The 15,385-nt window shown below is 36.3% G+C and overlaps 1 protein-coding gene across 1 annotated transcript; it reads right to left on the bottom strand.

The window, feature by feature from the left end:
• Positions 1-14,211: 14,211 nt before the first annotated feature.
• Positions 14,212-14,820, bottom strand: LOC145010150 (uncharacterized). Its single transcript, XM_078968727.1, has one exon. It carries the CDS (start codon positions 14,818-14,820, stop codon positions 14,212-14,214), a length of 609 nt encoding a protein of 202 aa, XP_078824853.1.
• Between the last annotated feature and the right edge of the window lie 565 nt (positions 14,821-15,385).

Raw genomic sequence — 15,385 nt, 5'->3', positions numbered from 1 at the left:
TAACAACCGAAAACCAAACATCAAATTTTACCATATTTTCGATTGTCGATGCTTCGTAAAGAATAATAAAGATCACCTTTCAAAATTTGAATCAAGGTCGGCCGAAGGAATTTTCCTTGGTTACTCTTTTTCTTCAGCTGCTTATCGAGTACTGAATAAACGTACTAGAGTAATTGAAGAAAGTACCAATGTTCATTTCGATGAATTTTATGTTAGGAAATTGGATCGTGAACATTTTGGTTCAAAAATGATTGAAAATATTTTTCAAAATCGAATTCAACAAACACCTTCTCCTGACATAGACATTGAAATCGATCTTGATTTGCTTTTTGAACAACCAAAAACCTCTTACAATTCTGAACTTCTAACTACTTTAATTGACCCTACAGGAACACCTAGTGAAGTAATTCCACAAACAAACCAAAATGATGAAAATCAATTCGAGGGGGAACCACCAACACATACTTCCTCTTTGGAACAAACACCAAATCCTCCTTTAAACACCCCATCCCCAAATAGCCAAAACAATCCTGATGCATCATTTGTGGGGGAACCTTCAAACCTATTCCAAGATGAAACACCCGGAGAAGAACAATGGGATACTAAAACTCCAATTATTATAGCGGAAGAGAATCGCTTAATAAAGTGGACCAGAAATCATCCAATAGACCAAATCATCGGAGATCCCAACTTAGGCATTCAGACTAGAGGCGCATCCACAAATGAATGTTTATTTGGAGCCTTCTTATCCGCGACTGAACCAAAAACCATACATTCTGCTATAAAAGATTCAGATTGGGTAAAAGCTATGCAAGAAGAGCTAGCAGAATTTGAAAGAAACGACGTATGGAATCTTGTTCCTACTCCACCCTATGTGACTGTGATAGGTTCAAGATGGGTATACAGAAACAAGACTGATGATCAAGGAATCATTTGTCGAAACAAGGCACGTCTTGTAGTCAAAGGATATTCACAACAAGAGGGAATCGACTACGATGAAACATATGCTCCAGTTGCCCGAATTGAAGCAATTCGCATCTTTCTTGCATATGCTGCACATAAAAATTTCAAAGTATTCCAAATGGATGTTAAATGTGCATTCCTACATGGAGAGATAGATCGCGAAGTATACATCCAACAACCACCAGGTTTCGAAGATCCCAAATTTCCAGATCACAGCTTTAAATTGCAGAAAGCTGTCTACAACTTGAAACAAGAACCTCGAGCTTGGTATACCACGTTGTCAACCTTTCTCGAAGAATCAGGTTTTAAAAGAGGTTCAATTGATCAAACCCTCTTTCGTAAAATCTTTATTAAGTATCTGTTAATCATACAAATATATGTTGATGACATTATTTTCGGTTCTACTGATGAATCTTTAAGTGTTAAGTTTGCAGATCTAATGAAGAGCAAATTTGAAATGAGCATGATTGGGGAGATGACTACTTTTCTCGGACTTCAAATCAAACAGTCAACTGATGTCATTTTCATCAACCAAGAGAATTATGTCAAAAGCCTACTCACTCGCTTTTCAATGGACAAATCCAATACCGCAAAAACCCCAATGGCCTTTGGATACAAAATTGATGTAGACTTAAATGGCAAACCCGTTGACCAGAAATGATATCGTGGAATGATCGGATCATTCTTGTACCTCATTGCCAGCAGACCTGACATCATGTTTTCTACATGTGTCTGTGCTAGATACCAAGCAAATCCTATGGAATCCCATGTAGTTGCTGTGAAACGCATCTTCAAATACCTTAAAGGCACTCCCAAACTTGGCCTTTGGTATCCAGCTAAATCCGATTTTCAGCTGAACGCTTTCACCGACTCAGACTACGGAGGATGCAAGCTAGATAGGAAGAGTACATCTGGTAGCTGTCAATTCCTAGGAGGTACACTAGTGAGTTGGACTTCAAAGAAACATACTTGTGTGTCCACATCAACAGCAGAAGCTGAATACGTCGCGGCCGCCAGCTGTTGTTCACAAGTCATATGGATGCAAAATCAACTGCGTGACTATGGCTTCAAAATCTCATAAATTCCCATATTTTGTGACTCAACCAGTGCAATTTCCATTTCTCACAATCCCGTTCACCATTCCATGACAAAGCACATCGACATTCGATATCACTTTATCAAAGACAACATTCAAAAGGGTCATCTCGAACTACACTTCATCAACTCCGAAGATCAAATTGCCGATGTCTTCACTAAGGCTCTCGATGAAACAAAGTTTCAATACTTCCTAGGCCGTCTAGGAATTCTAAATCCAGATAACATCCATCCTTAAACTTTTACTTTTTGTTTGTACAAAAGTGTGTTTACTTTCATTCAAAAACATTTGAAAACTGCTTTCTTTTCAAGAAAACCAAAAACATTGAAATAAGCAATATTTCCAAACACATTCAGAAAAACAAATCTTCAAAAATATAATAAAAGACTTGCCATAATAAGCTTTTATAGAACCTTGTGATTAATCGTCTTTTGACTTAATTTTCAGATGCTTATGCTCGATGAAGATTTTAAGTCATATTGATTCTCAATTGGAGTGATGGTTCAAATCTCCTACTTTTCATAATGTACATAACTTTATTTCCTTCAATTTTATTTCATTATTGATGATTTTAAAAAGGGACATAAGGTTAGGAGGTTCAGATGAAAACAAAAACCCATGTGAGAATTTGTGCCTCATCAATCTGAATCATTGTGGAATTCAATTCTTGTGAGCTTAGGTGTGTCACTATTGCTTATAAGGTATATCCGATTATACCTTGTCACGGTCTCATTTTTGCTTAGATATCAAAATGACCAGGGACGATACATTCATTTCTCACATACTAGACAAACTGTTTTTTATGCCACCAATCCCTACCTAGATATAAGCCAACCAAAAATGAAGTCTTGAGATCCTGTGATCCATCAACAAGAAAAGAAAAAACGAAAAGTATTTCAACAATCACTTATCAAATAAAACCAAAGATCTATCCAAATCTAATCATCAAAGACGAAACAAGATAAAGACGAATCAACAAGAAAGCCAAATCATTCACCGAAGAAATACCAAACAAAACAAAAAACTCTACATTTGGTATTTTCAAACAAAGTTCAACCAAATGGTTATTTCAAAGCAAACATCAAAAGATCTCGTGATCTCTTTTTAACCATTTTTCACAAAAAGGGATATCTTAATCCCGCAAGATAGATACTCTCAAAAATCCCAGTTTTCTCAAATGTAGCAAATTCTCGATGCTAAAACAAAATATCCTTTTACAACAAATAGATATTGATCAACAAAAAGGATACCATCAAAGAAAAAGCTGCAACAGCAATGGATTTCCCGGGATACTATAGCCTTCATCACTGAAGATTCTTAGTTGCAAACTGCACTATGAAAATTTCTAAACCCCTCTACATGTATTTCCCGACGAAGAGAGAGTGAACTTTAATGGTATGAATGAAGAAACCCGCTGAGTAATGCCAAAACCAGTCTTATGTCATTGATTATCTAATAATGAGAGTAAGTGACCTTTCGGGAAAAGCATAGTTGAACACCTCCAATATGAGTGTGAGTCGCCAGAGAGAGATATCACTCGTTTTTAGTGATCATTAACTTGTTCTGCTGCCAGAACAACCAAACACCCAAGTGAAGTGTGAGCTATACCTATGAGTGTTCATCTAAATCGACCTGTTAGACCACTTGTCGTCATTAATAATGCTATAAAATCTTAATAAATTTCTTTAGATACATATATGGCTACCATTTGATAACCGAACCCGAGACTTTGATGCGGAAACAAATTTCTGAATATCTTTTACATAAGATATGTTAAACTAAGTCACAAACTTTCAAATCAATTGCTATGGTTTTATTTATATCTTATCTATTGAAAAATATTTTATCTCGAATCTTCAAAAGTTAAACTGTCAATATGATTATATCATACATGTCCTTATTTCAACAATGATCACATAGGAGGAAATTGTTGAAAAATGTTCTTATGTAACCTTGTATGTGACCATCACTGAAATAAGATGAATTGTTTTTATACAATCTAACAAATATTATCAGTTATTTCAGGTTGCATGAATGTGTGATCAAAACGGAAAATACGAAAACACGCGCATAGACAAGAAAATTAGCTGTGTGACTAAACAGTTTCACCAATATATATATATATATATATATGTATTATATATATGTATGTGTTATATATATATATATATATATATATATATATATATATATATATATATATATAGATATGTATATGTGTTGAATAGTCTACAAGTTGAAAAGTCAACAAGGAAAAGTCAAGACACACAACTTGCACTTCCTAGCTCTACCACAACTTGCATACACCAGCGAATTCCTTTCAACAAACACTCAAGTGAAGAAGATATTTGTTTCTCTCATATATGTATATGTGAGTATGTAGTATGTGTGTGTGTGTTCATTTCTAATATTGTAACACTTCCTACAAACTACAAACACTCCCAAGAACATCACCAATCTTCAACTTCTTCAAGAACAAAGACAAATCCCTGGAGCTAAATGAAGAACACCAAGATCAAACAAGAAGCAAAGTGAAGAACACCAAGATCATCAACAATGAAATGAAGAACAACATCAACCATCTTCATCTTCTTCATTGAAACTAAAGGTTTTTTCATCTTCACCACCTTTGTTCATCACATCATACACCACCAAACACTTTCCTTACATCAAAACACCAAAAACACAACCATGAAACAACCCAAAACCTTCTGCATCAAGATCAACCACAAAACCCATCACTATTCATCATCATCTTCATAGAAATTTCACCACCTTTACCACCTTATATCAACCTCCTTCCAACCTCTAAACAACCTTGAAAACATCCTCAAAACACCATAACACCATTACCCTAGCCAAAACATCACAAACAAAACTTACCTTCAAATCACAAAAATCCCGAAATTAACTCAGACACGAACACGCCCCGTGTTAAAAACCAAGGAAAAATCAACACGCCCCGTGTTGCCCTCTTATTGACTTCTTCATATTTCTGTACCTCAACACGCCCCGTGTTCAACAAGGCTAAATCAACACGCCCCGTGTCAGCATCAACATCATGAACACGCCCCGTGTTCAGCAAGGCTAAATCAACATGCCCCGTGTCAGCATCATTCATCAAGAAAACCCTCCAAAACCCACCTACACGACCTGTGTCACTTGTGCCTTATCTTACACGACCCGTGTGCATGTTTTTACCCAAAAATGCCTTAAATACAAATACATAAACCCATGTATTTTGTACCCTTTTGTAAACACTTGTTTTACATAAAACCGAGCTTTAAATGAACTTTTTGTTACTTATCCAATGCCGGATTGATCTTTGAACAAATATTGACCAGTTGCTCCAAGAGTCCCAATATCGACCAGTTTATTCAAAGAACAAATATCGAACAGTCGCTCCATGAGTCCAGTTCAGTCAATTTATTGACGAACCTACTTGATATATATTTATATACTTATATACTTTATTATAGCTTTATGTTATTTAAATATAGTCATTTATATTATTTATAGATTTATGCCATTTAAATACAATCATTTATATTATTTATAGCTTTACGTCATTTAAATACAGTCATTTATATTATTATAGCTTTCAGTCATTTATAGCTTTCATATTTATACTTATTCCGCAATTATTATTCTTTATATATATCTATCTTATATCTTAAACTGATATATCTGTCACACAGTAACTGGTAAGCGAGCCTTTTGTTGTGGTGACCAGATTGTTATATTTCCAACAAATCGGTATCTGAGTTGATATATAAAAGGAATAATATCCAACAGTATTTTTAAACTTGATATTTGATTCTTAATGTTTCGTGATATATAGGGTTGGTAAGTTTTAGACTCGTTTTTTACCATGATCATTCACAAACACATGTTAGTCATATATTGCCTAATATAGTTGATCAGGCTATATTTATCCCAGATATGATTACATAACTATCTAGACATAACCGCAACTTCCAACTTATTGAAATACCTTTTTATGGTTCTTATTACGACATTGTTCGTAGTATGTATGCATGTATGAATACGTTTATAAAAATGCTTTGTATTTTAAAAGTATACTTTTAGTCAAAGCGTCTTAGCCCCATTGTATTTATAGTTGTATATCTTATTTGGTTTGATATACTTAGGTCACTATAAACAATGCTCTGATACCAATCTGTCATACACGCAAACCGATAAAACAGCGGAAACATCTGGGAGCGGATGATGTCATGTACAGTATCATAACAACTGAATAATAGAGATCAAAGCATTACAAACATTATATTGATAATTTAATATTTACATTGAGTTCAAATCATTGTTTGTTTGACTTTAAGAACATATGGAAAAAAATATAAGACGTAACGCTGCTATGCTCCAACTTCACAAAACTTGTGTGGGTACCTAACCTGTCTACTGATATCCTGGGAATACAAGTGGTTTTGAAAAAGTTTTAACATTTAAGTTGGTGAGTCCATAAGCATTTTGTATGGGAAAAGTATGCCATTGTTCCTCGAAAAATGATAGTGTGTTCTTCCAGAAAATCGAATATTTTCTTTAGAAATGAACTTTATTCTTAAACACCCTAAGACTGAAAATGTATAAGTATTGTTGTACTCTGAAGTAGTATAATGCAGTTATATATCTTTATAAAAGCATTTATATGCATGTTTCTCGAAATGTAAACTATCTTGTACTGAAAATAGTGTAATGAAATTTTATCTACATAAAATCATTTCAATATATACAAGCCCCACAAACCAAATGTTTGTTAATACCCCTTGTGAGTTTTATAACCATGCTAATGACCTGATGGTCTGCTACGACGATCTTCATGCGTCGGAATGGTATGACATTTGTCTCCTGAGATATGCCGTTCCAATTGTAGCTAACAGTTTAGGTGCAGGACCATCAGTCCCGTACACATCTATACAAAAGCGTCACACTCTCCCTCCAGTAGACTTTGGCTATAATGCAGGGACTTTAGTATGTACTGTGTTGAGTAAGGTGAAGGAATGTCTCACAAAGCCGCATTAGTGGTTTACTTGTAGTATTTTTTCTTGTAAATGTATGTATCATGCTCTTATAGTGTTTACATGGTATAAAATAATTATGCCTTTAAATAATCATTTTTGTATTGTATCTTGAAATGGTAAAACAATGTGTATGTCTCATAAACTATACCTATAATAGTTTATAAAAATGTTTCACTGAAATGATGAATCCTTTATATACACATTATCATTTTTACTATGATAATAAAATAGATGGAAATAATGATATATTTATTTTTATATAATTATACCCTTTTGGTCAACATGTTACTAAAGGGTTATAATTTTATAAACTATATTTATATAGTTTATCATTGTAATCAAATATATATATATATATATATATATATATATATATATATATATATATATATATATATAAATTAAAACAACAATATAATGATTTGTATAATAACACCAATTTTCTTGTGTTTTACTTGTACCCCCCCCCCCCCCCCCCCAAAAAAAAAAAAAACATAGAAATATCGTGAAAACAGTAAGGGTATGAACTCACCTCAGGTGTGTTCTTGGCTAGATAACAAAGTGAGTGGCGATGTCCTTCGAGTTAGAACACGTGTATATAGTCGTATCCTAATATTCTTTAGCACATGATACCGTGTATAAATTAGATAAGCGATCATTAAAGTGTTATATAAACACTAGAATATATAAGGAAACTTACAAAGATTGATATGAATTAATCTTGAAGAATTGTTTCCTGGGTAGTTTGATGGTGTTCTGGGAAAAAGTTATGTAGATTTGAAGATGTTCTTGCATGAACTTGAAGATGTAAGAACTTGGTTTTCGGTTTTGAGAGCAAGTTTAGAGAGTTTGTGAACTGTAAAATGAGAAATAAAGTGTTCATTTCAGTTTAACATAGATATATGGAAGTAAAAATGATGTGGCATATGCCTTGAAATGTGAAATTTATCACATTGTTAAAAGTACCACTGGCTATGGTTTGTGTTTTCGGCCTATCCTCCACCGAAATCCCTTGATTTCGGTCTAAAACCTCAACTGAAAACCAAGTCTTCGGTCTTGAAGGGATTCTCAGTTTAGGGAAGGATCTCAGTTCAGGAGTGTTCTCGGCCAACGTATGTGTTTTTTGATTTTTGATTTTTGATTTCTAAAACAGAAACCTCAAAAGAAAGTGAATTTTTATGATTTAATTTTTAACAATTTGACTTTTGTTTTACTTGTTTGACTTTTATTTAGCTAAAATATCCGGTTGTTACAATATCGTTGTAGATATTCTCAACACCTTTCCGTTAATATAAAGATCATCGAAATCAAAGTTTAAATGAAGAATTTATGACTGTTTGATGTTAGGGTGGTTTTAGTTTGAGCCACGTACGTTGGGCATACTCAACGTATACATTGGGCATACGTAATCAGTGCCCAAACCTTATTTTAATGGTTTGAGCCCTATTTATGCTCCTTAACTCTCTCAAACCCAGTCCATTCTCAGCTTCCACCTCTCTAACACCCTCTCTTGTAACACTAACGCTAGATTGAGCCTTGTGAGCCAACAAAGGTATTTTAAGTGCTTTAGGTTGTTCTTGGTGCTCCTTAGAGAAGAAGGAACTCATTGAAGAAGTGTTGGTTGCATTGGAGCTTTTAGATCCACACTTTTTTCACCTTGATCGTTCTTCTAGAGGTATAATGGTTGAATCTTGATGATGAAATTATTAGATCTAGCTAATTTTTGGTGTTATGAGCTTTGGGGCACTTTAAGTGCATAGATTTTAGAGCTTAAACCTTTTTTTCTTACCAACTTCAAAGTCCGTCACTTAACCATGAAATTGATCAACAAAAATATATGTTCACCCATACAAGATCATGATCAAATATAAATAAACATAACAAGAAGTTTAACTAGAAAACATCTCCATAAACTTCAAACAAAAGGTAATAATAGTCTTCAAAACAACCAATCATCCATGGGATTAAACCCTAAGAAACCAAGTAAAAATCTAGCCAAACATGTCCAAAATAAGAGAAATACAAGAATGTTTAGTGATACCAAACATTGTTCTAGTTGCGAGATGGAAAGAAAATAAAACCAATCTTCAATTCTTCAACTTCTTCTCCAATGTTCTTGAGAGCAAAATGAGAGGTTTTCTTCAAGAGGTCAAGATGAAAAATGACCCAAAACTCTAGAAAATAAGGCTCATTTTCGGATTCAAAAAGTTACACAAAAGCTACCTACCAACTTTCCACAAATAAAGTCAACAAGTCAAAACCCGAGATCAATTCAGCACAATTAATGCGGACCACGTATGGGTCCATGCAGACCGCGTGGGTCACGCTAATTGTGGTACTTGGGCCATTTAAAATACAATCTAGCCCAATCTTGTCATTCACACTTCAGCCCACATGCATAACTCTTGAGATCTCAATTGCCATTCCAAAGCCTTTAATGATTGGTCCAATGCTCATTCAATTTTCCATAGCTAGAGTCTGTGTCGCCTCATCATCATTCTCGCTCAAAAATTAAGTCCAGCTTGATTTCTTGTTTATGCTGACACCAAGCTCAATCACACCACTTCAACTCCACAAGCAAACCACAAGCCTCCAAAAGTCCCGCACTCCTTCCATATCTCCAATAACAATTAGTCTTCGAAAAATCATACAAATAAGCTCAAAAGACTGAAAAGCACCCAGTAAAGGAAAAAAATAATAAAAGTAGAAAATATGCATGAAGATTAACTAATTTGTGATGATTTTTACTAAAAATAAACTATGAAAAGAAGTAAATAAAATAAACTATCAAATCACCCCAAGCTTGAATCTTACTTGTCCTCAAGTAAGACAAGACTAAAATGAACTTGGGATGAACAATACTGAAAAGAAAAAAAAAACGAATGAACCTCTTAGGTAGAAATTCATGACACGCCCTTAGAATAAAAACATATAATCCAGTTTTAGAGTAAGAATCGCTTTAAGGGATGAGCCTTTGTCACCTTTCTAACAAGAGATACATGTTCATCAAGATGCAAAATGAGCATGCATACTGCACTAGTATGGTTTATGTTACAATGTTTCGCGGTCCAATCTAACCCACTATCCATAAGATAATGTCCCTTGGTTAGAATGTTCCTCACTCCTCACAACTTCAATCCCACGTCAAGAAATAAAACCTAGAAAAATATAACTCGAGCCAAATATGGAAAGAAACGAGCTATGTACAAAAGTTGGCAAACTACAATCATCTAGAAGAGTAAGTGCTTCCTCCAAAATATGATCCATGTAGAGCATACAGTCGAGCACGCGAAGAGTCAAGCGCGCCATCGTACTTGCCAACAAAAAATGATATCTAACTAGAAAAACATCAAACTACAAACAAATTACATGAGCTAAAATCCGAAAAATGCTAAACATCTTCAAAATTAAACAAATGGATATAATTCCAAAGCACGACCTTTTCTTTTGATTTTTTTTGTTTTTTTTTTTGTTTTATATATATCTCTCAAAAACCCCAAGGACATGTTACAAATACAAATACAAATACTTAAGACACAAATGGATACACTCACATTTTATGATTGCTGATGACGATAATATCCGACTTTCCAAAAGCAAGTTTTTTTTGGTAAATTGACGCAAAAATTTTCGAACGACACTTTTGAAACAATTTAATTTTGAGTCATTAAACAAAATAAAACTGGAAAAAGGGGAGTTGTCTCTCTTTCTCTCCTTTTTTTAGGCTCACTTTTTTGATTTACCACAAGAGTTTACAAGTATAGTATGAAAGTAAAAATACAAAACTATATACAACTATAAGTAGAATCTAAGTATAATCCAAACAAGAGGCCAAACGAGCACAACTATACTAAGGCTAATTCGCGATCAAGTGGGAAAAATGTGTCTAAATCATAAGGTAGTGAGATATGATGTGAATTTTAGCGGCTAGACACTAGAGATCTCAAAATAGCACAATCCAGTTTTTATTCCTTTATTTGGGGTTTCATTGTGGCTTGCAAGGAAAATTCAGGTGAGGGACTGGTCGGCACGAGGCTAAGTTGTCCCCCTACTTATGCCACACTTGACATGGTCCAATTCATATGCACAACTACTTGCACTCTATCCCCACATCTTTATATAAGAAAAGAAGCAACAACTGAAAATCCCTAAGAAGGATTCTTATTTGTTCTGTGAGTTTCCAAAAGAATTGTATTTATGGTGTGTCATGTCTTTCAAGTAAAGATGTTAGGAGATGAGAATAAAAAGATAACAAAAATGCATGAATGCTTATTCCCAAGACTAAATTCCATGCAAAAGTAAAAGTGAAAAAGAAGAAAATAAAATATTTTTTGAATTTAAAAAAAAATAAATGAATGCAATTTAAGACTAAAATGCTATGCAACCTAATTAAAATGCATGATAATATAAAAAGAAAAGTGAATACCCCACCCCAAGCTTAAAATTAAGCATTGTCCTCAATGCTTGGGGTAAAGTGGAAGTACCTAGACCGGGGGATCGGGAGGAGGATATGGGTATTGGGGGTAGGGGTAAGGGTAAGGTGGAGGTGGATAAGGGTGGGTGGGTGGTGGGTATAGATAGGGAGGCAAAAGTGGGACGTTCTGGAAATAGTTTTGGGATTGGTGCCACCCCTACATATGGTGCATCTGCTGGGATATGATTTAATTGGAGACACAAAGAGCCTCGAATCATTCGGTAAAATTAGGGGGAAGCGGGTAATATCCGGGAGGGACTTGGGGTTGTGCTTGCTATGGATCATGGGTGGGTTCATCATCAGACTCCTCATCCGCATGCATTTCAAAATCATCTTTATCCTGGAGTGCATCCTCATTGACTGACTGAGTGATGGTCCACGCGAGTCTCCACTGACCACGATCGTGGGGGGTTGAAGTTGGAGACTCGAGGGTCAGGGAGAACAAGATATCCAACCCCTTGAGGACAATACCATGTGAAACTATTCCTGCTCCGGCGATGGATGTTGTGCATGTTTGTGAGAGCACGCTCATCCAAAAGAGTTTTATTGTCAACAGGTTGGTATTCGTCTAGAAGTTCGATGTCAAGACCGCTGGCTAGAAGGGTGACAAATCCACCAATGCAAATATCACCGAACGCTTTGGATTTCATAAATGCACATTTATCAAAAAAGAACAAAGCATAGTCTGGGATCGGTGGGTTTTCACGCCGTGCCATGCACCAACGGAAGAAGAGCTCCATTTTCGTGACTTGGACGACTTCTTTTCGGGAAAAAACGGTGCAAACCAAGATACGATGGGCAATATGGAGGCACGGGTGAATGATGGAGGTTGCCTTGTCGCGCCCGACACATGAAAAGATCCCTCTGGTGATTTCCGTCCAAAAGGTTTCGTGGTTGAATTCGGCAGGCATGGGTTTGTAAGTTTCAAATGTATTAGAGGAAGGTAAGCCCAAGATGTCATTTATTGCTGCAAAAACAAAATACGCTCAGTCTCCCAAAAGTTGGAATGCGCCTTTTTTCGTTTCGCTATCGAACTCACAGTCGGCAAGGAACTCTCTAGTAGGGAGCTCGTAAGTGTGTGACGTGAGATTAAGAAGGTTTTACCACCTAATGTTAAGGAAAAATTAGGTGACCCCCTCAAGAAACCCTAATGAAGTCAGCGTGGGTTTGCACACAAATTTTGTGGAGGCAACTTTTCGAGAAAAACTCCGGTTGTAATTTTCTATTGCACTTGCGTCCCGAAACTTAGGGCTACAGCGGGGGCCTTCCCTTGGGCGGCAGCCGAGCATTTTCTAGATGTGGACATGATCTACCTACAAGAAGAGTAACAACTACACGAATCCAATCCCAAGAATTGATGTTTTCAATTCAATTTCCAAATCGACTCCCTATGGACTTCTAAGACAATTCAAAAATCAATGCAAGAAATATTTCCTACACTTAATAGTTTCAATACCATAAAAATTGTTGTTCTAAAACATGCATATAAGTCAAGGAAAGAATGTACCCATTTTTTGAACTTTGAAAATTTTGCCCACAAAACATCGGCATTTGAAAATCTTGCAACTCTCCACCCCAAGCTTAAAGCTTTGTTCAATATCCCGTGAGAAGAAATTTACCGCCAAAACCCAAGAAATCTGGAAACGGTTTGAAATTTCGGTGAAAATTTTTGGTGAGCTTTGAGACATCTTTTTGGTGGGGTTTGTAAGCCTTGTCCAAGAGGAACACAATGGTGGTGTGAAAATCGCAAGAGGTGGTCGGAGTTGGCCGGACAAAGACGTTTGAGTAGTGGTGGCACCCGGAATTCCGGCCACAGATCGGACCAGATTTTAGGTGGGGTTTGTAGAGGATGAAAAATGGAGAAGAATGATGGTGGTCTCGCGAAATTCCAACCAGTGGTTTGACGGGAAACTGAGTTTTAGTTTGAAGGTGGAGGAACTCTAATGGGGGTTAAGGGAAAGGAAGAAGAAGAAGAAGAAGAAGAAGAAGAAGAAGTGGGAAGGAAGAAGGGTCGGATGGAGAGTTGTAAGTTTAAGCTGCGGTCAAATCTGGTCAAGACGCGGTCAATGAAAGTGAACATGTCACGCGGACGCATCTGCGAGTACACGCAGTCCGCATGAATTAGCCTGAAATTCTTCTATTTGCGTTATTTACACGTGGATTATTCGAAGCACCACACACGGTCTGTTTTAATAACCCACGTGGACGGGACCACGAGTACTCACGGTCCACGTGAATTACCTGGAACCCTTCTATTTTCTGAAGATGGAAGAGGACACTTTAGGGGATACATGTGGACCATTACTTTATTAACGCGGACAGGCCCTCGAGTACACGCGGTCTACGCATATCCTTTTGCAGTTGTTCTCAATTTTTTCTCTTTAACAAAAATGAAAATCGGGCCATAAAATCCAACACTCTTTTAATGCAAGAAAGAAGAAGAAGAAGTGTGAAGTGCAAAAAGGATCTATCTACGACTTTTATTCGGAACTAGAAAATGTGAAAACATTAAGTTTTCCAAAAATGCCCTTCTTTAACGTCTTTGGCGAGACGTCCTTCTAGCTTGTTTCAACACCTTGGGACATCTAAATGGATGGTTTCAAGGTCATTTGCATTAAAACCTTCATAGAATGGCTTCAAACGATGCCCGTTGACTCTAAAAATTTCCCCGTTTCTTCACTTTGTATTTCAACCGCTCCGTGCACGAAGGTTTTTATTACCACAAAAGTATCAATCCACCTTGACCTTAACTTCCCGAGAAATAACTTCAATCGCGAGTGGTAAAGCAAAACTCTATTTCTCGGTCCAAAATGCTTGCGGTTAATGGAATTGTCATGGAAAAGCTTCATTTTCACATTGAAAATTGTTAAGTTTTCATAAGATTCATTCCTCAAATCTTCTAACTCTTGAAGTTGAAGCTGCCTATACCTTTCTGCATCATCAATGTTGAAATTGCATTGCTTGACCGCCAAAAATGCACGATGTTTCAATTCCACAGGAAGATGACATGGTTTTCCAAAAACCAACCTAAATGGAGAAATTCCTATCGGGGTCTTGTACGCGGTCCGATAAGCCCACAAGGCATCATCAAGCCTTGAACTCCCATCTTTTCTTGAAGGATTCATGGTTTTCTCAAGAATACTCTTCACCTCACGATTTGAAACTTCTTCTTGACCATTTGTTTGAGGGTGGTAGGTGGTTAAGACACGATGGGTCATGTTATACTTCTTCAATAAAGGCTCCATCATCTTGTTGCAAAAGTGCGTCCCCGTATTACTAATCAATACCCTAGGCACACAAATCTCACAAAAATATTAGACTTCAAAAACTCGATAACCGTTTTGGCATCATCCGATCGTGTTGTTTTGGGTTCAACCCACTTAGAAACATAGTCAACCGCGATTAAGATGTAAACGTTGCCAAACGAAACGGGAAATGGGCCCATGAAATCACTCCACCATATGTCAAAAACATCACAAACATGGATGAGATTTTGTGGCATTTGGTTATTTTGTGAAATGTTCCCCATCCTTTGGCATCGTTCACAACTTTTGCAATACAATCACTTAACATGGTTGGCCAAAATAGTCCACACTCAAGGACCCTTCTCAAGGTCAGGCTAGGTCTGAAGTGTCCCCCACAAGCAAATTCATGACAAAATTCAAAATGGATTGATGCTCTTGTTGGGGCACACATCGCCTAATGATTTGATCGAAACAAGGTTCCACAAATAAGGCTCATCCCACACATAATATTCTGCATCACTTTTCAACTTGTCTTTTTGAGCACGTGTCAATGTGTCAGGATACC

Source organism: Lactuca saligna, chromosome 8 (genome assembly GCF_052625555.1).
Source record: "Lactuca saligna cultivar CGN05327 chromosome 8, ASM5262555v1, whole genome shotgun sequence".
In the NCBI taxonomy this organism is placed as follows: Eukaryota; Viridiplantae; Streptophyta; class Magnoliopsida; order Asterales; family Asteraceae; genus Lactuca; species Lactuca saligna.
This window is presented reverse-complemented; position numbering and strand designations above follow the sequence as displayed.

Bases quoted from the DNA above. Each gene is read 5' to 3' on its own strand.
- LOC145010150 (XM_078968727.1), bottom strand. From the start codon at position 14,820: ATGGAGCCTTTATTGAAGAAGTATAACATGACCCATCGTGTCTTAACC.